This window comes from Podarcis muralis, chromosome 4, assembly GCF_964188315.1.
Source record: "Podarcis muralis chromosome 4, rPodMur119.hap1.1, whole genome shotgun sequence".
In the NCBI taxonomy this organism is placed as follows: Eukaryota; Metazoa; Chordata; class Lepidosauria; order Squamata; family Lacertidae; genus Podarcis; species Podarcis muralis.
The window spans coordinates 64,974,611-64,998,761 of record NC_135658.1 but is presented as its reverse complement, the minus strand read 5'-3'; the positions used below and the strand labels follow the sequence as shown (position 1 = coordinate 64,998,761).

At 38.8% G+C, this 24,151-nt stretch overlaps 1 protein-coding gene across 10 annotated transcripts in view; it reads left to right on the top strand.

Moving 5' to 3' along the window:
- The window catches only part of CNKSR2 (connector enhancer of kinase suppressor of Ras 2), a 131,268-nt gene that overhangs the window by 101,554 nt on the left and 5,563 nt on the right, over positions 1–24,151 (top strand). Inside the window, exon 21 of one of the 10 annotated variants that reach the window (XR_013392626.1) lies at positions 16,242–16,505. The exons of 6 other annotated variants lie outside the window; for them this stretch is intronic. Coding sequence is in view for 3 of the 4 variants with exons in the window: in XM_077927423.1 (XP_077783549.1) it covers positions 14,737–14,759 (23 nt within the window). In the remaining variant the exon portion in view is untranslated. Of the gene's footprint in view, positions 1–14,736; positions 15,825–16,241; positions 18,868–20,738; positions 20,759–24,151 lie in introns of those variants that run through there. 3 more of the 10 variants (XM_077927422.1, XM_077927424.1, XM_077927423.1) reach the window with 3 other exon arrangements.

Below are 24,151 nucleotides of genomic sequence, written 5' to 3'. Positions count from 1 at the left end.
TTTTGCCCTGCTTGCATTTGGCTTATTTTCTCCCCTTTGTGGCTTGCTGGTTCACATTTTCTCTATTCTCTCCTTAAAAAAACACACTAAAAAAAAATTAAAATCAACCCCTTTGCCTCCTCTTTGTCTAGCCTCTTCTCTACCCCACTTTTTTCTTCTGGCTCTTTGGTGGAGAGTGGTGAGAGTGGAATACCAGCCTCTTTAAACATGGCTTTAGCAGGCAGCCTCGGGTCCAGGTGTGAGTTCTGTATCAGTGTTTCAGAAGTGTCGCTTTAGTGGGAATGACAGCAGAGCACCCTTCCTCTGCAGCGTCTCGTGGCTCCAGCCAGCTAGTAGCCCACAAGGCAACAGAGGCTTCTGATTGCATCTTAAGAATAGTATTCCATTGCTAGGGTAAAGTCATCCTCCCCCCGTTAGATTTGACTACAATATTTTGTCCTAGATAGGTCCTAGTTTCTCCTTTGTTGCTGTTATGGATTTCTTGTACAATTAGGCTGGCCTAAATTCCAACATAGATAGATGCTGATTTAAAAAGGCAACATGCAATGAAAGATTGTTCACTGCACCATTTTCTACTGCATACTGAAAACCCAGTAGACGAATGGGTATAAAATATAAGCATAATAGCTACTGAGCATACAAGCCAAAACTCAAGTTTCTTGTTACTATGGTTATCAGTATTCTGCTCATATTATTGGCACTTTATTTTACAGTATATGTACATGTCACATATTTTACTGCTCTACTTTGTCATTAACTGCAGCCTCACATTACAAAAGTGGCTGGAATTTTTCCTGACATAGAGAGATGTGGTTTAAAAACTTGTCCTGCTTAATTTCTGCATCTTAAGATACTGTTAAAGGCACTAGAAAAGAAAAAAAGTGATAAGTGTAGATAGCAATACTTTTTCAAAATGTTAAATGGTTTACTGGGAACATTGCATACTTAACATTTATGAAGCAAAACCTGGTGAACAATAGTTGCCACTTCACAGCTTTCACTGCTATTTTCTTCATTGCCCTGACTGGCAATATTTTTTTAAAAAATAAGTCATAAGGGGAAGTTGATTGAGGAGTACAGGAAGAGAAGTAAACTCTGAGCCTTATATATGTGTTTATATAAAATTATTCTTCCTGTGCTGAGAAGCCATACTGTGAGCCATACTAGTAATATGCTAGAAGATGCAAGATACTGTTTTCTGGTACAACATACAAATTTTTGAAGTAGCGTAAAATAGATTCCTTCATCTCAGAGGGTTTTGAAGATCCTCTCATAATTTCTTTAATTTCATTCAGACCTTCTTCAGCCATCTCTCATTTTGTAGAATGTGAAGAGAGAAAACTATTTTTGCTGTGTATATTCCATCTACTAGGTTAAGAAAGGCAATGCTACAGAGAAGAAAGCACATAGCACTGGTGGAAAATACTTAATGCAAGTGCTGAAACTGGCCATAAATTTTGCCTTAACTGTTTAACATTCTGAGCAGAATAACAGTGTGTTTCTATCTGCCACAGTGAAAGCTTAAAAGGTCAATGAGAGATGTATTTCCCTGAACAATTGAGGACTTACATCAGAATACACAATTTTCTAGTTTCCTGGCTCATATCCAACATGTTTTTGGAGCTGTGTGTTGAAGGAGCTGAAGCCATTAAAATTATTTATTAGTTAATTCATTAATAATTTTTTTAACACCCTCTTCATTTAGATATCAGAACAGTGTACAAAATAAGACCAAAGTGGTCATACCACTATAGTAATAGTGAATAACTTTATGCTAATAAGGATAACAGTCTGCACCAATCATACTTCTACATGCTTTGCACTGTATGCATGATAAACACTCTGGCAAACATAAGTGTACCTGAAGATTAAATTATACAGTGGCTCTTACAAAGTGACTTAGAACAATCAAATGAGACATGCAACTCATGTGTACCAATTAAAGAAGCTACATTTTAACTTGAAATGGTAGATGTTGCATGGCTTACTATATGCCTAAAAATGGATCCTGGTATACAAGTACCATAAGCACTGATAACTGGGAAACACTGGCCTGCGAGCATTCCAACTGGAGAACAGCCTTTACCAAAGGTGTCATAGACTTTGAAGGAGCATGAACTCAGGGTGAAAAGGAGAAACAAGCTAAGAGAAAGGCACGTTTGACAACCCCCCACCAAGATCAACTCTCACCTGGAAACCTCTCTCCCACCTGTGGAAGAATGCGTGGATCCAGAATTGACCTCCACCATCACTTCGGACTCACTGTTAAGATGGTGTTCATGGAAGACAATCTTACTCAGCTACGAGTGATCACCAAAAAAAGAAGGGAAAGAACAAGTACCATACATCCTACTTTTTATATAGATTATATAATTTATACTTACAGCATTTTTATTGTGGTTCCTTTTTTATCTGGGAAGAATAAAGCAGTGTTGAACATCCTTTGGTTTAGCTGCCACTGTGTAAACCTAAGTTGCTGTGTTTTTTCCCAAGGGCTTGCTGGGTAGGATAGACTTCGAAATGATATAATGTAGATCACTTGAGTTGTCTGCACCAGACAGAATCTATTAAGTATAGTTGATGTTCTGGCTACTTTGTTAGTTCTTTGAATCTTCCCTGGCAGGCAGGCAGAAGGACCATTAACATGTTATATTTCTCCCTCTGGAACTCTTCAGTGTAATAAATGCACATGTATCCAGTGGCATCTTGGATGTTCAAAACTATAAAAAATGACAAGTGATGTATCACTTTAGAAATATGAGTAAGTTCTGTTGAGTAGTTGAAAGTATACTACAACTGGGAAAGAACTTTCTGTTCTATAACAGCCAACATGTTTTTTTATAAGTCATTCATTTGTTTAAAAAAATGTACCCAGTATAACCTGACATGATCACTCCTGTATTCTTAACAGAACCAAACATAAGAAATAAAAGTCTAAAAATGAACTGTATAAAATATGTATTTTATGCTTGGTTACATTTAAAGCTCCAATACAAATCCTTCCACTGTCAGGTGGCATTGTGGCCTGGCCACAGCCTTGTCTGCAACCTGGGAGCATTGTCCGGGTGGATTCCAGCCTGCTCGCAGATTGGCCAATGGTGGGCAGGCATGGGCTGGAGTTACCCAGGAGGCAGACCCAACTGACCAATAAGCGTCACTTTGGGTCCACTCCCAGGGGGGATAAATTGACCAGGTTTTCTTCCCAGTTCGTCAGTCTTTGTTACTGCTTTTGCTGCTTTCAAAGGTTAGTCACTTAAATTGATTCCCCAAATTTTCTTTCATTATAAATTTGGTTTCACTTCTAATCCAGTTTCATCACTATTTCTGATACTCCAATTTGATTATTGTTGACATGGGGCCTATGTGCTGTTGACAGTGTGGATGCATGTGGTTAGAAGGCCAAAAAGGCAAGCAAGGTAGGGGTTTGATTTAAACTGATTTAAATTAGGCAAAATATTTATCAGTACATTGTTAGCTCTTTTGACTTCTGGAGAGGAAAATGGCGGACTAGATATCGCTTGTCAACAGTCTGTCGACAGAGATAATTATGTGGTGATTAATGATTGCGAAAGGCATAAATCTTGGTTATTACATTCTCTCTGAGAAGAGAGTGGCCTAGAACAGAGGAATTTCAATCGTGTCCAAACACAACATAATAGTCCTGAGGGTCAGTCCTGAGGGCATAAAGTGGGCAAAACCTCCCTTTCTTTAATTACTTTTGAGACTGTTATAAATTATAACTGAAGTGATCTCTCCGCTTGTTGAAATTTGCATCTGGAATGTGAACTGACTTACGAAGAGATGATCATTGAAAGCCTGAATGAAAGCAAAACAGAAAGAATGTTTTAATAGTTTACGACTAAGAAAGATTTTAAGTGGCTAAGAAGCATTCCAACTGTTAGAAATTTTTATTTTATTCTTAACCTTCCATCCCTTTGATGAAAGTACTGACTGCAAACTGAAACTAGTTTTATTTATGCCTCTGTGGGAAAAGAATGCTGTCTGGAGATAAGGAGATGGGAGAGTCAAGCTGTTAAGGCAGAGACAGTAAGACTTTAAGGTGGAGAGTGAGTTATTAATAATACCAAGAACACTCAGTATGGCAAAAACACTGTTGGACACCCCATTGACTGTTGGCATCATGCAGCGATTACTGGATGAGCAATTAAAATTTGAGATCAGAGCTGAGATGGCTAAAAGGGTGAATGAAAATAGACCAGTGAAAGATGAGGTTAAAGAAGACACTGAACCTTTGGAAAATAATATTGATAAATGACTGCCAGAATAGGAGAGTGGAATGGAAGAAGAGAAAATGGAAGTACTGTTTTTTTTTATATAAATCAGGATGGAAAACCACAACGAACAGGAAATTGGAAGATATGGAACTGGGTGTGAATTAATGAATGAATAACTCTAGATTACAGGAAGGAGACTCCTGTATGAATAAAGATGAAGGATTTATTGCTTCTCAACATTGAAGGTAAAGTTATTGTGCTGGACAGGAGGAAGACTATTCTTGACATTTACCAATGATAATAATTGGAGAACCTCTTTTAGAGTTTGTGTAAGGAAGGGAAAAGGAATGGACTTGAGATGTCTGGATCTGAAGCCTGGGATAATATTGCCTAGCAGAAGGAGGAAAAGCTGGATACCTTTCTGGAGTGAATATTTTGAATAATATTTATATATATAAAACTGACAGATGGAGAAATAGAAGCCCTTTTTATTTCTCTTTTCCTTTATTTTCTTTTTTCAGCCGCTTATTATTTTTATCTTCTTGCTTTTTTCCCTTCTGTTTCTTCTTGCTTTGTTTTTTTTGTTTTGTTTTTGGTGTCCTATACTCTGGGTCACCGAAGGGATTGTATACACATGAAGGTGATGGCTGGCTGGTGAAGGACCCCATGTGAGAGTCAGGCAGGGGAAGATCTCCCAGGGTGGGAGGCTGGGAGAAGAAAGGGATGCTCCCAAGTGAGAGCTGGGAAGGTCCATCCCCTTCTGTGTGAATCAAGGATTAAGATACCTTTGTATTTACTTAACTCTTCCTTTTTCGTTTTCTCTTCTTATATAGATTAGTTTGTTGTTGATTTATTTTATTGTATGATGAAAAACTTTTAATAAAAATTATGGAAAAAATACATTGCCAGTTCTTTGTTTTGTTTTTCTTCATTTTTGCTTGCAATGAAAAGACAACTCCTCTTTGAGCATTCTTTTTTTTATATTAGAGATACCATAGTAGATTTGTTGTAATTTATTCCTTAGTGGTGTTTTTCATTATGAATTCCTCTGTTGTTTTCTATTATTGATTTCCTCCCAGTCTTACAATAACTAAATGAAGAACTTGCTTCATTCCCTGAAGCATATTCTTTCAGTAGTGGTTGCAGAAACAAGCTTTGTATGACATTCTTTGTGTCACTTAAACCATGTTACTCTTTTGTGTTTCAGCTACAGCCTTATGTAATTACTATATTCATCTGAAAAAGTTGCTATCTAAAGTGTTTTGAAGCAAGACACCTTTCCTCTGAGATAATATCTGGCTAAAATACAGACTTTTTTTTTAAAGCATAAATATTTTCATTTTGGGAGTTAAGTGTTTTGATACATTGGTAACATAGCTGTCAACCTTCGCTTTTTTGTGTGGGAAATTCCCTTATTCCAGCACTGTTTCCCGCTGCTATCCCGGATTGTTAGATATCCCGTAGACTGTCCCCGGGACAGGTGAGGCTGCTGATCCCTTATTTTCGAGGCTGCTGGTCCCTTATTTTCAAATCTGAAAGTTGACAACTATGATTGGTAATGAATATGCTCTTCTAGTACGAAGTTCTGTACAAAGAAACAGTCTTCTAGTTGAAAGAACTGTATGTTACTTCTCATTTTGTGAATACCTTATGTAGAGGGTTGAGGAGCATTTTTCAGCCAGAGGGTTACATTCCCATGTCCTGAAGTGAAAAGGAAAAAGTGCAATGATGAAGACAAATGTAGGAGGAGCAATGAATGTGATTCTCTCATATCTAAGAGGTTTCTACACACACCTGACTCCACCCTTGCAATGAACATACCATATCACAGTACAAGGAGTGATCTAGGGAGAAAGCCAAGGGCCACACAGGAGGACTGCATTCAGCCTCCATGCCTGCTGTAGTATGTCCTATATTCTCTGCTATCTATATTAGCCATATGCTGAAGTATGACGAAAAGCCAACAAGGACTTGAATATGGTGGTAACTTTGCCACACTGCAGCTCTCTGTTCCCAGTTGGGATTGCTTTGTCCATCACCTTTCAGCAACTTAAACATTTGTGGTGCCTCTTGTTGAAATGCAAAGTTTCCTTTTTAACTTAGAAACTCAATGAAAGCTTGACATCTGTTCCTAACTAATAATAATATTATTTTATTAAACAACAGAGCAAAGCGTATGTGCTAGCTCAATGCAGGTCCATAGGAAGGTATGCATTTATTATAAGAGTCTATAAATCTTACGGACAGTGCTTGCTGTATGTGTACCATATGTCATATGCCATATTTCAGCACACTCCTTTCTGAATTGAAAGTGTACCTATGCCACTTTGAAACTCTTACTACTTTTGCAGCACCATCACATGCATGTCTATTCAGAAGCAGCTCCCACTGTGTTAATGGCTCTTCCATTAAATGTGAATAGGATTGTAGCCTTAGCAGTAAGAGAAAGAATTACCCACCCTCAGAGGAGACCATCCCTCCTTGATTCTGCACAAGTTCCTGAATCTGGGCATACGAATTATGCATAGATGCAGTGAACTGTCTCTTCACTAAGTGGGTATTTTGAGTTCAGGGGGAACTTGAATTGATTTAATTTGGTTCTCAGAGCACACTGAAGTTTCTTTGCACACAGTGTGGGAATTACTGACCTAATAAAATGAAAAGCAGTATGTTTACTCTAAGTTGCTGTTGAATTCAGAATTAGGTTTATGAAAACATTATATCTTCAGAGGTGATCAGCCTGCAGTATCTTCACTACTAATTTAGGGCTTCTGCTCAACGTCTCCTTCCTTAGTCTGTCAAAAACATTATTTAATGAGTACACTCTGCCAGGGTATGTCTCCATCAGTTTTTTCAGAGATGAATAAATTTCTTTTTTGAAAAGAGTGGCATTTTGCATTCAAAGCCAACATATTTTTGGTACTTTTAATAGCTAAGTTTGCTTACTTAATTCCCATTGGTACCACTCCACGCTGCCAGTGGAGTCAAGCAGCTTTGGGGGACCAATTTTAATTGAAACCATGGTGTAAACGAACAGGGTTAACCCCCTCCCTTTGTGCTATGATCTTCAATAGGATTAGGGGCTCTGCAGCCGCTATTAACATTTTAAAATGTTTCAGTCACACAATTAATTCCCTGTCTCTTATGCCCTTTGTGTTTGTATAACCTGGTAGATTACACCTCACAACTCACCATTGTTATAACTTCCCCTGGGCCTGTTTTTGGCCCAGTCTAGGTACTCATAAACAATAATGTTTCTCCTTTCCTCTTTGAAATGTTGGAGGGTATGAAAATGATGAACTGCTTTCACCAATTTTGCATGGAGCTATAGCACTATTTTAGTATGTAGCTCACAGAAACATCGAATATATTTTGATGAGCTTCTGAACAGCTCCCAGCTGTCCTAGGAAAGCTGTCACAAAACCAAATCTTACATTTTTGACAGCAGTATCAGTGAAGTAGTGAAGCAAGAAGAGCTATTTTTAAATCATCAATATCAAGTGTTAAAGTTAATGCCATAAGGATTAGTGAATCAATAAGCTTTTGAAATTAAGATACAGACAAGGTTAGAGACATTTAAGTCTTTGCTGGCAAGCATGATGCTTACAAAGTGCACAGGCTATATGTATTCTATAACAGCAAATTATAATTGGAGCTGGTATATGTCCTGGCTTTGTATGATTAAAACTAGGGATATACTTGTGAGAGGCAAGCATTCCTTTTTGTAGGTTTAATGTAAGCAAGCAAGAACACTGACAGCTTGAGATATCCACCCATCTGTGCGATATAGCATGTAGGTAGGAAACGTTTTGCAGGAGAAGAGGCACAATTTAAATAAGGTGGAGAGAAATAACACTGGACTAGAGCATGGCTGTGGAGACATTCTGTGATAGTTATCCCCTATAGATTTCATATATACTATTTCATGTGTATATGGAACCTCTCAAGAGATTGACACTCGATTAAGTGCAACATCAGTAGCATAATGATGATATTCTGTGAACCGCACTGAGACCTCCGGGTGTAGGGCGGTATATAAATTCAATAAATAATAATAATAATAACAAGCTGCACTTACCTTTTTCACAGATCCAGGTGCATCAATCTCTGTATTTAAGCAGTATTTGGAAGCAGTGCTTGACTAGCTTCATGAAAATTGATTGAACAATCTAGGGTTTAGCCTTCCCTTTTGATAAGGTACACTGGAATGCCCCTGGAGTGAGCTTTGCTACTAATTTCTGGGGCAATAGTGCCAATGAATTTTTTTGGTTAACTGCATTGGAATTTGTATCAGCAGCCCTTCATAGAGTGAAAGGGGCCTTTCAAGCTATTCACTTTTTTTTTCTAACTTTGAGGATTGGCCATTTCAGAGCCTCGGTGATAAAATAGAAACATAGCTAAAGGTTTTTCCCTATAAAAACCTTCCATCTGATTTATTTTGAAAATCATAACTTAATATATTTTATTTAGTCTCATTGTATTGTGTGAAGGTACATGAGGCCACTACCTTGCTTAAGCTAAGCAGGCCTGATCATTGTCTGGAACAGCGACCACTTGGGAACCACCTTTATGCCACCTTGAGTACCATGATGGAAGAAAGGTGGGTTATTAAGATTTAAAAACAAATATATGGCCCCGCCTTTGATGAATGTTCAGAATTTAGAACTGGATAGAAGTCATAGCCATGCCTCCTAACAGTGATAGGGTAACAAGGACATAGTCAGTTAGCTTTTTTCAGTAACTGCACTGGCTGCTTATTAGCATCTGAAATATGTTCAAGGTGCTAGTTCTAACTTACCAAGTTTGGGAGGGAGGACACACCTTCAATATAAACATTCCTCTCCTTTTAATATTAACAAAGGGGATATTACCCGTGCATAGTATCAAAAGGATGCAAAAGGGTCTTATTCAGGTGGCCAAAGTAGGGCTACCAGAACACGGCTTAGTCTTTGAAGAAACATACCAGATAAAACAGCAAGTAGCACAGGCCATATAAAAGTTATTGACAGATAAACCAGTCACTGCTGCAAGCATAGGGAAATAAAATTAAGGTCTTAACCTGCCAGCTAAAATGTAGTACAGGTGAACTTCTCTAGGGAGCAGATTCTGCTATAGAAAAGCCTCTTTCCTTGGTTGTTACCTGCCTCACTCACACTTCTGAAATAGTTTCAGAACTTCCATGAATCGTAATCTGTTAAATTTACCATGATTACTTGGGGGCAGGAAATGAATCAGGAAAATTCACTGCAATCCCACCCCCCTACCCTGAGTTTTGTGCAAGCAAACAGTGCTTCATGGTTATCATCTTTGTCATCAAAGAAATATATTCTTGCAATTCATATTCAGTTGTGATTCAAAATTTGGCACATAATAGATTCAGCACGTAGTGTTGATATCTGTCCATCGCATCAAAGCTATTTTCTCTAAAGTGACCTAGGTGCAAGAAATGAAGTTCGGGAAGGTAGATATTTTGTTGTTGTTTTTTTGGGCACACCAATACTCAAGTTTGAGCATTTTCATCCCTTAATGTTATTATGAAAAGCATCCCTTGTTTCCTATCTATGTTGCTGTGGCAACTTGTGATTAGGTAGCAGCAGTTGATGGGTTTCAGGCTTTATCATTGCCGAATTCAGAGGCAACACTTCACCCTGCCAGTTTCTGCAGTGAGCTATGAAATATTCTCCTTCCTGTCCTTCCCACAGACTTTCTCATCACCAAGGCGACGGGTATCTACCCACACAATTGAGATCTGAGATCAGCAGCTTAAAGTGGGATTGTTCAGATTCTGGCACGCACACTCTGAATTCTGAATTATTTGCTGTGGTAGCACTGTGCTAACTAAATGCTCTTCCTTTTTTATTTTAAAACAATCAGGTTACTGGTGTAGGGATTAGCGTGCTGGATTGGGACCTGGGAGACCAGAGTTCAAATCCACACTCATTTGTGAAGCTCACCAGGTGACCTTGGGCCAGTCACACTTCTCAGCCTAACTTAGCTCACAGGGTTTCTGTGAGGATAAAATGGGGAGGTGGGTATGTAGGCCACTTTCAGCTCCCTGAGAATGAATGGGATATAGAGTAATAATAAATAAAATAATAATATCTTATATTTAGATTTAACAGATACTTATATTGATGTAGCATATGGGAGGCATTGTCTAATCAGTCCCAAACCTTAGGAGTTGAATAGCTGTCAGCATGGTGTATTTTAAAAGGCCTTCAGGCAGGATTAGGAAACTTCTGATGCCAAACATGTTTTCAAGGAGCTAGTCTTTTGATTTAAGATTAAGATTAACTATATAGAGTTTGTACAGACTTCCTTTTGCATCGTGCTTCAAAGCTCTGTGTCTTGAGTGTTTTTTGTTTGTCCCAGGAAAAACCTTCATTTTACCTCTGAATCACAGTACGTGACTATCCACTGAAAACCCAATTGCTTTTTGCTCCAATTCAGCGTTGAAACACTGTTGTACCAGGGAAAGTGCCAGAACTCACACACACACACACACACACACACACACACTTAGATACGGAACTTTAACGCCCAAAGGATGTCTGGATGAGCTTCTCTCATGCACCGGTCAAATAGAGAGGGCTCTGGTTCTTGCCTATACTGGGCACCTAGCTTGCAGAAAGCACCAAATAGGCAGTTGATTAGAGAGAAGGTATCAGAGGAAGGAAAGTGGCACTTGAAATGGGGGAAATGGACCGCAGAAGGTGCAAAATGATTGTTGTTAAGTGCCTACAAAGTTGCTAAGCCATGTGCAGAATTTTCATAACATCAATCATCATAGACTTCCCCCACAGTTTAAGATTGTACATGACATGGAAGAGGCAAATGGAGGCAGATCAAGCAGAGAAAGCTTGAGAGAAAGAACAAGGTTTTAGAAGGTTCAGGAGCCTCAGAATTACAATTATGAGAAGAATTGTGTTTATAGAATAAAGCACAAAAGGTTCTTTTTTGCCACAATGAACAGATTTACAAAAATAAGAATACAGTGGGTTCCCTAGTTTGTTTGTTTTGCTTTTCTGTTCCTTTGTTTATTTACTTGGTTATGCAACTAGAAGAGTTTCACATTAAAAAATAACAAACCCATTCATGTTCACATATGGAAAGACTGAAACGATAGCAAAGCTGTTGGTTGTTTCTATCTTTAAGCAAAGCTGTAATGCACTAGAGATCTCATAGCATTTGCATCACTTGACTTCTGTAATAAGAGCCAGCGTCCTAATGAAATCCCTGTATAGTTCTGATTTTCTCTAATTACACTGGTGAGTACAGCATATTATGTGTTTAGTGCCCAGATGCTTTCCTAATAGGCTGAAATCAGAGTTTTCTTTCCAGTTTACACAGCAATAAAAGGACTGAAATCAGTGGCTTGTAGAATATTTAATATAGTCATGCTTATGTAAGAACACTAGCACAAATGTAATTCTCATCAAAATCTGAAAGCAGTAACATTTTATCTGTTTGAAATTCTGTTGAATGGGTTCTGAATTTACTGATGCAAACAGAATGAACAAATAAGAAACCATCATTTTAACTGTCAGTTGTTGGCATTTGTCTGTCTCTGGGGGTGAAGTCAAACTGCTGCGTTAGCAGCACCGAAGTGACTTCCCTGGTCCATACCAAAGTGACCTACTGTGGCTCAGTGGAGGCTGCTGCTTTCACTGTGTGTGCCTGAGACTGCCCTTGTTTCTTGTCTTGGCCCTCTTTCCTGGCTGTTAGGCATAAGAGTCTTCCTTGCAGTTGGTAGATTTTGAACCTGTGTCCCAGGAGTGTTGCATATGTTCTGTGTAGCCCCCTATGCAGGTGCTGTGTTTTCTCCTTCCTCCCCTCTGTGTGTTGTGTTCCTGAAGCAGTGTTGTGTTCCTAAAGCAGTGTTTGTTACAGGTAAAAAGGGATTTGTACTACTCACCTTTCAAAGTCTGCTGGCCCTACCAGGGAATGTCTCACTAGACTCATTGCTCTCATTATCCTTTTCCCTCATATATATATATTGACTGCCTCATACCAATACCACCTGTGTAGCCTGAGATACCTGGTCCATCACAGTCCAAGAAACCGTATCAGCACATATGAGAAGTCATTGTTACTAGGCTTTCAACCATTGACCCTGAGTCCTGCATCTCCACTCTCACATAGTGTCATTTGAGGCCTTCTGAAGCTAGATCAAACCAGGGTTTGAAATACTGAGGCAAAAATTTATTATGCGAACTGGTCAACATAAGTTGACGCCATAATAAATTTGTTAGTCTTTCATGTGACACAAGATTCGTCAAGATTCTGACAGTATTTACCTTGCTTAACCTTTGCTGTAATCAAGACCAGCAATCCTAGCATCATTCTTCAAATACTTTGCTTTCGTCATCTGACAAGGAACCAGTTGTTGCTCTAATAATTCTCTGCTGTGTTTGGCCCCTGAACAAAATAAACTTCAGAGAAGATGTATTGAATTGGTTCTAACAGGCGCTTATTTGACATATCCTGTTTCTGATTCTTGGAGTTTTTGAATAGCAAAAACATTAAGGGCCTGTCCACATTTCCAGTTGTCCTGCACTTATTAGAATTTGCATAGGATCAATAGTACTGATCTGAAAGCTTTCCATTTATACCCCGACCTTTATTGGAACAAATGCAAAACCTCTTAAAACCTGAATAGAAATTTGTTCCCCTTCTGATCTGATCCTTTTTTTAGCTCCTGAACAGAAAAATGTGCACTTTCCCTTGTGGTGCATTGTTTGGGTGGTCCTCTTTCACCTCCACCCCTTCTGTGCACCTCTGGTTCTCTGCCCCACGCTTTTTAAAAATGTGTCTGCCTTTTGTGCTCATCGCATTGCAAGCAACTTCCCTTTCCAGTGCCAATAGCAGGCGGACTGTTTGGGGCGATGCGGAGCCTGCAGGCCCCATGGTGAGTGCCGCCCGCCATTTTGTCACCGCCCCCTCAGTGGTGACACCGGAAGCAGACCGCCCCCCTTCCTCCGCCCCTGATGTGTGGCTCTGCTGTGATGCAGGGACAGAGAAAAGGGTGGGGACAAGGAGAAAAGTGGAACAGTGTAATGGACATGTTTCAAGGAATTCACAGTTAAAAAGATCAGTGTAAAATGCATCGGTGGGGACCTAGAACCCCAGACTAAACTTGAGGTGAGACAAATCTGCAATGGATAAAACACAAACTTTTGTGAAGTGTGGGTGGACCCTAAGGCAGGGAAATTGTTGCAATACAAATTTCTGAAGGGTAGCCATGTTTTTATGGTAGACTAATGCACTGTGGCACAAGCTTTTGTGAGCTAGACCCACTTTGCCACAGGCATGGTCACTTAATTGAGTACTTACAGTATGTGTATGTGCACACACACACACACACACAGAGAGAGAGAGAGAGAGAGAGAGAGAGAGAGAGAGAGACAGACAGACAGACAGACAGACAGACAGACAGACAGACAGACAGACAGAGACAGAGAAACAGAGAGAGAGTTCAGAAGTAGGGGAGCCAAATGTTATTTCCAAAGTATTGGAAAAAAAGAGTGACAGGCAATGCAAGAGATGATAGCAGCAGGTGTATCAGCACCATGCAGAGTACATATGAACACAGAATTTAATGACCTGCTTCTCTGATTAGTGCCTAGGTGATGAATGGCATAGCCAGATCAACAGGGATAATCAGTTTCTTTGGTGAGCTAGGACATATATATATATATGCCAACTTCCACTATGTAAAATGTGCTAGTGAATTCTAATCCAGCAGCCTCATGTTGAAATTTTTAACCTTTTTTCCTGGGAGTTTGGTGACTTTGTTACAGAATGTCCTGGAAAACTGAAATGCTTCCTATTAGCAAGTGTAACCAATCTGAACCTGTATAGGAATAGTTTTTTATCTATTTTTATTTTTATCACTTGTTGTTTGCGACCCTGCGCATAAATTTATGTCTGATTTTGTATGCCTTTATTCTCTTGCATAAAGCATGATGTTTTGGCTTGTGTAAATGGTGAAAGGGAATTATTGGCAGAGGACAGCATACCTCAGGTTAGAAGATGTGCTTGGTGGAATGGCTGAAATTGTCAGGGCTCTAGATGGTGTTGCTAGAGTAGCAAGGGGACCAAAGTTGGCACCAGGGTTTGCTTAAAAGTTTCCCCCCTGATGGTTCATTGCTGTAGCTGCTTCAGATTGATGGGGCTGTGTGAAAGGACAGGCCTACACTGACCCTAGTGAGAGGAAAGGGCCATCTCCCAGGCTAGATTGCAGATCTTTGATAACATATTGGAAAAGTTTTTATTTGGAACCTGAAGGTGACACAATTAACCAATATAAAATTGGCACCCTAAGCATTCTTATATTTTGCAAAAAGAATGGAATGCCTGGAATCCTTTTCTCTATTGAAGGCTTTTCTTTGATACCTATATTTAATATAAATCAGGAAATTTGAAATGAGATGGAAGTACACTGGGCTCTTGATATAATAGCAAAGTTGTTTTGAGGCTTTAGAGTTCATTTGTTTTACAGATAACGCTGAGAACTGCAGATGATTTGCCAAGCATATAAGAACTGTGATCTGCTTCACATGACACAGTAAGCCAAACTATGGCTTTCCAGGATTGCACAAATGTGCAAACTCCCAGAGTGAAGACTCACAGCCACTTTGCTCCTCTGCAGCTTTTATCGTTAATGAGGAGCAAACTTAAATCACAAGCTAAGTCAAACCTTTCCCAGTGGTTTCACAAGAGGGACATGATAAAAATTTTGTACAGTTAGGAATCGTGTGAATATAGAGTGAATAGAGAGACATAGGGTTGGATCTGGGCTTAGGCTGAATTTCTCTAACCCGATTTACTTAGGAGTAAGTAAAAGCTCTAAGTTCTGTTCAGACTTAACTGAAAGGTGCTTGTTTTTATTTTATTATTTTATTGAATTTATATACTACCCTATGCCTGGAGATCTCAGGGCGGTTCACAGAACTAAATCAGAATATAAAATCACAAAATATATAATCAAAATAAAAGCAACAACCCAATAACCCCCCCCCCCTTTATGGCTCAACAGCCATGGTCTGTCCATCGTAATTGGCATTTTAACTTATTAATTAATCAAAATTAAAAGGGGGAATCAGATTCTTGTAACCACAATCTACAGTAACCTAATTTTTTGTTAATTAGATACAAACCCTACCTTATCAGGGAGGGCAGCTTGTGGGTAGGCTCTATGTATATATGAGCTCCCATATCTGTTGATTAAATTACAGTCATATGCATGTGGATGGATAGATAGATGCATCTTATATACGTATATGAATGTATGTGTGTTTCTAGGATGTACTTAGTGTTCCTTTAAACTTTTACATAAGCGTGCCAACTCAAGCAGGCATAGGACTCATCAAGTATGAAGATTTTTTAAACATTCATGTTGATTTTAATTAGAACAATCATACTGGATATGCTGATGAAGGTGTGAACATAAACAAGACTTCGATTTTCAGTATCATTTGTTTATTACAGAAATTAATAGGTGTGTGTGTTTTTTTAAAACAAAAACACAAACATGTTGAGAAGGTTAGGTTTTTCAGTCTAAATCAATGTTTCCCATTTTCTTAGTACGTAATTTTTGTAATGCATATTAAATAGGAAAATCCTAGTTGATAATTAGATTAAAAATAAATATATGTTGCTTATCATTTTTGTTTAGTTTGATTTTATAATTACTGACACCATTTTAATTTAAATTGAAAAATCTAGAACTGCATCCTACTAATTTTCTTTCTTTCATCAGAGACCGAGACTTCTAAAGTCTGATATCAGAATAAGTACGATGGGGTTTTTTTTTCTTGCGCATGTATGCATGCAAATAAAAAAAGAGCACTGTGGAGCTAACATCATATGAAAATCTTGCCATATATGCTTTCTCTCTTTATCAAGATTGCATGATTGTATTACTAATGCAATTCTAATATGATATAGTAATAACAGCCCATCACAGTTCTTTCACCATATTGTATCACTGCTTTATCGTATTAGGCTAAAGCACTGCGAGAGTTGATAGAACCTCCCCATGCCAACTCGGATCCACTTCTCTTGGCACTGAACCGATTGGACTCAGAGATTGATAAACTATTGGTTAGAGAATTTAGATCGGAGAGAATTGGCACGACGGAGACTCATCTTCAGCCTCTTGCAAGCAACCTCTAATGTCCTGCATTCTGAAAGCCAATCAATTCTTCTTGAATAACTGATGTTTTTAAGAAAGAACTGACTTTAAAACATAGACAACCAAATGCCTGGGTAAGGGGCCTCCAGGAAAGTCTTACAAAGGGCAAACCTGTTGCCAGATCTATTGCTTTTATTTTGAAGAATGCATCCTTTCTACAGAGGGATTAGGCACAATATCAGACCCAGGCTACATGGAATACAGTTGCAGAAAATACTGCTCACCAACTTGGGAGAAACAGAAGGGGGAAAGGGTGATGGCAGGGGAAGGGCTATGATGATACTCAGGTGTGTTCTGCAGTCTTCAAGGAAGGAAAGAGGGATCAGCTGTGGTAACTATAAAATCATATTTTGAAAATATTTTGAAAACTTCACTTACTTCCATTCATCCAAAGTGGCAAAAGCTAATACCATTCCTAGTGTATTTCACAGTAGTGAAGGAAGATAACTTGCTGTATAATACTCATTCAATGTATTCTGTCAAGTCCAAGTGTGCACAGACTGTTGCAAGACCTAAAGCCGAATTCTAACTGTGTTTACTTAGGAGCAAATCCTATTAATTTCAGTGGGATTTAGGCTCAAACTACACATGATGGTAGCAGAACCATTTATTTAAATCCACATCTCTACCAAAAATGTCCACAAAGGATGTGAACAGATTCCTTTTTTAAAGCAAAGGTTGTATGCCTTTGGGGACTGGTGACCCTTTCCTCCATGTGCTGTATCTTCCTGCAGTTTGCCCCACGGGACATTTTATTCTAAGCTGAGCTCCAATTCCAGAATTGAGCTCAATGTGGAGAAGAAAAGGACTGGGGAGAGGCTTTAAGGTGGTTATTAGCAGTGTACATGTGGAAGGTTCAGTTGGCCTAAAAATCACATCCCTACTCCACACTTAATATGTGATTGAAGCAGACCTGGGTTTAAATACTGTCATGTGTAGCTTAATCCTTGTTTTCAAGTAAGTGTGCTTAGGATTGCAACAGAGTTTGTTAAGCAGTTTATTAATGATTTATCTGATGGTGCACAAATACTGATTTTATGACAGTTAATATAATGCCTCACTTTGGTGTGTTTCAAACTGCAGATAGAAATCTTCAATTTCTCCTTACCTTCTAGGATTTAAATGTGAGTGATGTTGCCTTGCAGCATAGACATAAGGTATTCTCTGTAAATCCTTCAGGATCCCTAGGAGGCAATTTGGAGGGGCCAAGATTTCGATGGAATGTCTCCCTAAGTAGATTCAGATATTGTCTATCATTATGTTTTGGGTCTCCTATGAATCATTTTTTGCCTGTATCTCTGTGATTGGGTGTGGGTTTTCTTTCTATTTTTGGCTAAGGGTGTACTGTAATGTCAATGCTAAACTCTTGATATTTCATACTAATTATGGACAGAGAATTTTAAGATGTATTTTGAAATGTTTTATTTCTGTCAGGTCCATGTATGGTATTGCATTATGTTAATACCAATAAAATATATAGAGTTATTTATATACAAATGCATATATTTCCCTTTTTATAAAGGTGTTGCAATTTTTTCATAAGGAAATAATACACAGCAACTGCTTGACAGCAGTAAGAAAACTCTAGAAGCTTTAATATGCTTGAACAATAAAAAAAACACCCTGTATTCTGTAGGCAGACCAGTAGGAAATGCATGTAATTTTTAAACAAGGTTATTTGACCTGGCATAGGTCTGTCAAGATTTGACTATAAATTCAGCTTCCACTATTTTTATGAGCACAGATCTAATGTTCTTGTTTTATCAAAATATGTTGATTATTAGCTGATGTTTAGAAAGTAAAACAATAATCTTTGGACACACTTCATTCAAATATAATCACTTTAGTCCTGCTGATTAAATAAGGGAGTTAAGTGCAGGCCTAAATCCCATTGAAATCAATGGGGTTTGAAGTGCTTAACTTTGACTGGATTTAGCTGTTTATTGGGCTGTTGTGTCAGTTGACTAAAGATACAATCTCCCTGCGTTTTTTAAATTAACCATATGTTCTAATAAATTTACTGTAATTCACTGCTGTTTTGATGCTCAGCAAAAGCAGCCTTCAGTTTTTTATAGAGGGTCTATTTTTTAGGGTTAATACACTACTGCTTAGTGCATAAAGATTTGCAAGCCGGAAGATTTATCACTCAAGCCTAGCTGGATTGGCTTGAAACCTTTACAGTTTATCATTAAATTCTGTAATTAGACAGAAATGAAATGTTTTAGAAATGAATCAGGGAGCTAAAAGCTGAGATTAGAATTTAAAGTATCTTCCATTATCAGTTTTCAGTGATGGCTCATATGTAACACTTCACCTAAGGCTGAAAGGAGCTGACATTCTGGCACCATTGTGCATTCAAATTTCAGCATGGACGTTTCTGCCCCAAAATAGTGTATTGAATGACCATTTCCATTTTGCAGGGATATTCATGGCAGCAGTTAGTGAATTGCACATATCTTTGTAAAGCTTCTCTGTACTACTAAAAATAAAGTTTGTAAAATTCCAGTTATTTTTTTCTTAATGCAAACAGGGTTTTTTAACAAAGAAAAAAAGAGGTGAATTGCTTTCTACTTTCTTCCTTGGAGACAGATATTTCAGTGGTTCTGCTTTGCCATTTTTTCTTAAGGCCTTTTCTTGTGATGAACCTGGACATTCACAGAATGATTCAGAATGGGCATATTTCTTTATTGCTTTCTCATACCATTTCTGATGTTACAAACTCAAGTTATAAGTATGCTGAGGATTTTTTTTGCAAGGGTTATACCACACTATGAAAAGCAACAGGAAGGGCTATACACACAATATATCCAGCATATCACTCAAGTTATTCCTGTGGAAATAACCCACTAAACTCATTGATGCAAAGCAGCATGCGGCACATTTGGTTTCATTGTAAAGCAATGAAGTTGGTTGGTTATCAGTAGCTATTGCCCTCAGCAGTGGCGTAGCGTGGGGGGTGCAGGGGGTGCCGGCCGCACCGGGCGCAACATCTGGGGTTAGGGCAAATCCACGGGTTAGGGGGCGCAAATCCACAGGTTAGGGGGCGCAAATCCACGGGTTAGGGGGCGCAAATTACTTGCCTTGCCCCGGGTGCTGACAACCCACGCTACACCGCTGGCCCTCAGTAAAAGTGTGCCCTGCCTCTAAAAACAGATGCATAATTCAAAACTACACGGAAGAGCATCGTGCTGCATTGATTGCTTTCAGATGGGACATCTATCTGCCATAAAGTAAGAAACCTAACTACCATGGTGGTAGTCCTGGAAGCATAACTGGGCCTGTGTTGGCACTTGAATGAGAACTGTGTGGTGCTTAGTAATTTAACCCCTCTATAGAGTTCGCAAAGATATTGCACTATTGGGCTATTCAGTGTAAAAGTACATAAGTTAGGAGTGCACATTTGTTGGCCTCCTTACAGGGTGCTTTCATGGTTAAATCTATGTAATGTAGTTGCCATGGTGATACAACTATTGCTGTGGATCACTTCTGATCCATGAACAGAAGGAGATTTTGTTCACAGAAAGAGAATTGCTCTCACGTTGAAAAGGCCCGTTCTGTGAGCGCAAGCTTTCTGTGATTACAGAACAAAACATTACGATCAAATATGGTATATATATATTACATTTGTGATATGAGTAAAGATTGTGTGCTGAGCATACCTGTACTGTATTCATAGTTGAATACTTGTCCTAAAAACCTTGGCAGACAAGTGTTACTCAAATTTGACTTGACTAATGTAACTAAGACCAGCCACCTCCACCATTTGTCATTTAACCTTTAGTACACCCTCATATACGATAACCACATTTCACGCCACAGATATTTTGCTAAAAGAACAATAATTATGTGTCACTTGTTGTAGGCTTTTCCATAAGAACAAGATTATCCCCTTCAGAACTGATTTCCCATAGGGTGAAACAAAAAACGAAACAAAGCGCCAACCTATTAATTGCTTACCGTGGTTCTGATTCTATCAGCATTAAGTATCAGAGTAGTATTGTATTACCTGATCCCTGAAATAATGAAAACTAAAAACTAATCTGCCATCGAAATGTGGTAGTGATTTTTTAAAAATTACTTGAGTTCCTTTCCCTACAACTGTAACTGCTTTGTTCACCACCGAAAAATACATGAAATAAACAAGCTGATCTATTTGTTGTATAGTGCTTAAACCAAATGAGTTAGGATAGGTTTATTAATGTTTGCCATTGCACATACATTATTTTGAAGCATATTTGTTTTCTGCTAATTTTCTGTTGATTTTATTTTTATTATTTTTCTCTTTTCTTTGTACTTTCTGTCAATAGCTACCTCTTATGACCTTCAGGTAAGAAGCTTGCTTAGTTGTTTCTTTCCTTTGAAATGATGAAGGCTCAGTGTAGTGTCAATCAGACTGTGCCTCTCCGTACTGAAAGCCTTTTATGATGCTTTAAAATGGTTGTTAACCAGGTCTTACCTCAAACCCTTCAACCAATTGCACATGACATAATCTCAATTAAGGTAGCTTAAGGGACAGTTGTTCTGAAATGCAATAACTTACAACCTGATAAGCAAATATTATTCATTGCATCTTTCATCTTTTCTTCCTGAAATTGGAGAATATGATATATTCTTTATTATTTAATTCAAAATTGTTCAAGAAACTTAAATTCAAGGCCCAAACTGTATTGTGAAAGTTCCAGTTTTAAGACATGTTGGGATGGAACAAGCCCATTGGACACTGATTCCAGCATCCTTGTAAGTGGGAAAAGAACTAAAGGTCAGGGGGTTGGGGGCTGGTAATTTTTCTAGAGATGATTGATTATAACTGCAGTTCCTAAGACCCCAAACACTGAAGGTGGAAAGGGGTAAAGTGAGACATAAGGATATGAGGGATAGTTGGGGAAAGAGAAAAGGAGTTTGGCAATGGCCATTTACCCGGTCCAAGGGTAGCTGGCTATTGCAACCCAACACAGCTGCTCAGATGCGCTTTGGAGCCTTGTCATTGCTGCCCGGCTGTTGGCCGCTCCCCCCAGCTGCCACGGAGCATCACAGATTCCCGCCTAACCCGTTTTTTAATTCAGCCAATCTGCGGCAGCCTGGGGGATTGTTTGTCTATGGGAGTGGACCTGGAGACCGCAGTTTTCACTCTGTTCTGTTCCCCAGGCATTAAAGCTGGCTGGCACTGCACTCTGAAGATGAGTCGGCCAGAATTATCATGTATAAAGAACCCTGTTCTGGAGCAGAGGGAAGTGAGAAAGTATGACAGGGCACAGGAAAAAATAAGTGAGCAACACGGGGTGCAGAGAATCCTGACAGTTTTGGAAAGGCAGAAGATGTAGCATAAATGTGTTAAATTCCATAACTCAGGAGTCAGCCCTCTTGAGTTAATAAAAATACATAAGCTACCTTCGGTTCTGACCCCTGGCATTTGGCATTTGTGTTTATTAATACTCCTATTTAGCTCAATCAGCTGGGAATGTAGATTAACACATACCGTAAGTAACAGAATAAGTAAGGGACACGGGTGGCGCTGTGAGTTAAACCACAGAGCCTAGGACTTGCCGATCAGAAGGTTGGTGGTTCAAATCCCCGTGACGGGGTGAGCTCCTGTTGCTCGGTCCCTGCTCCTGCCAACCTAGCAGTTCAAAAGCATGTCAAAGTGCAAGTAGATAAATAGGTACCATTCCGGCGGGAAGGTAAACGGCGTTTCCATGCACTGCTCTGGTTCGCCAGAAGTGGCTTAGTCCTGCTGGCCACGTGATCCAGAAGCTGTACACCGGCTCCCTCAACCAATAAAGTGAGATGAGCGCCGCAACCCCAGAGTTGGCCATGACTGGACCTAATGGTCATGGGTCCCTTTACCTTTACATTTAACAGAATAAGTAGAATCATAGACTCTTAGAGTTGGAAGGGACTCAACCCCCTGCAAAGCAGGAATCTTAGCTAAAGCATCCATGACGGATGGCCATCCAACCTCTGCTTAAAAACCTCCAAGGAAGGAGAGTCCACCACATCTTGTGGGAGTCTGTTGTACTGTTGAACAGCTCTTACTGTCAGAAAGTTTTTCTGAATGTTTAGTCGGAATCTCTTTTCTTGCAACTTAACTTATTTTATTTTCGTATTATGCCATCCTTGCTCTCATTTGCAATACAGCTATTGGGGAAGGATTTAAAAAAACTGCTATGAAAGAGAGTTAGGGTTGTATCTCAGAGCATTTCCTATCTAAAACAAGTTATTTCTTTTTCTTTCTCAAGTTTACAACAATTTCTTATTTTCCACATGACAGATTTTACAAACGCTTAGTGCAAAATTCTGAAGACTTTGGCCAAAAGTTAAAACTTGCATTGCAGTTCCTGAGTTTAATTCTTGTCATGTTCACACATGACCAATAAACAAAACTCTAGCAATGGAGCCAAGCTTTACATGTGGGGCAGCCTCAGTTTTTCTGTGGATCAAATGGGACAACATAAACAGGCTATATGAAAAGAGGTGTTAAAGAAGGCACAATCCACTTGCTACAACTGGTGTCATCAGTGGTCCATACTGTGTTCTTCTGTGGTGTCTGTAAATAATATAAATCACAGAGTAATACTCCTCTGATCATTCTATCGATCAGGCTGGAGATAGCAATATCTGAGGATGAAAAACACTAACAAAGCTAGAAGAAAGATAAAACATGTAGGGCTAATTTTATGCCAATCCTTCCCCACCCTTTCAGTCTTTTGTGATCAGTATCTCTGTCAATCACATCCACAATATGTCACAAACACTTTCAGTTGGATCCAGATTAGATGCACAAGCAAAGAGCTCCTCCAGACCATCTTGTTTATGAATCCTGATTTGCTGTGACCAGTTATTCTTGAGCATTTCTTCTGATTTGTTTGTGGGGAGATTATATGAAAATCTATTCATCTTCATTTGCTTGTGGGGTGTTTATATGTCTTTTCATTGATCAGTTGTACATTCCATACTTTTCAATGCATTTCTCTGTCACTTTCCTAACTGCAAAAAGCCTGTTATTTTTTTAAGTGTGGATGGGTTGCTGCAGGGGAAAAGGTGCTCTAATCTACTTCAGCTGCGCAAACTTATATATCTCACTTTGTACTTCAGTCCTTCCCACAAAATATTGACAATCTGCAGTTACCCAAATTTATAAAGACTGTTGTCTTCTTGTCTAGGTCTTGGCTAAAAAAGAAACCAACCCTGACATAGAAGATTAGGATAATTTAACATTTATATATTGCATTCACATACATTGTCTCAGTGATTCATACAAGATCTCTGAAAGGTAGGCCAGAATTAATATCCCCATATTGCACCTGAAGGTTTGAAGCTAAGAAAATAGGAGCTTAGCTAGGGCCATCATAGGAGTTCATGGTTATGATTTGAATCAGGAACTTCTCAGCTCACATCGTTAGGCACTTTTCTACATCAAAATTTTGAACGCAAACCAATTCAGTTTCCATTGCATTTTTAGGGAAGCACTCCTAAATGATAAAGATGTAGCCACGGCATATATATGATGGCAAGCTGTGAGATGCCATTAACTGTAACTCTCTAGACACGTTGGATTGTTGTGGTGGTATATTTTTGAGGCATTTGGTTATGAATCCTGTCAAATCAAAGCAGAAAGACATATTTGCCTGCCTGATTTCAGTAATTTGTACATTTTTTTAAAAAAACACCAACTATATTGTATTTGTGCAGACTAGAAAGCAATTCTTGACTTAGATATTTT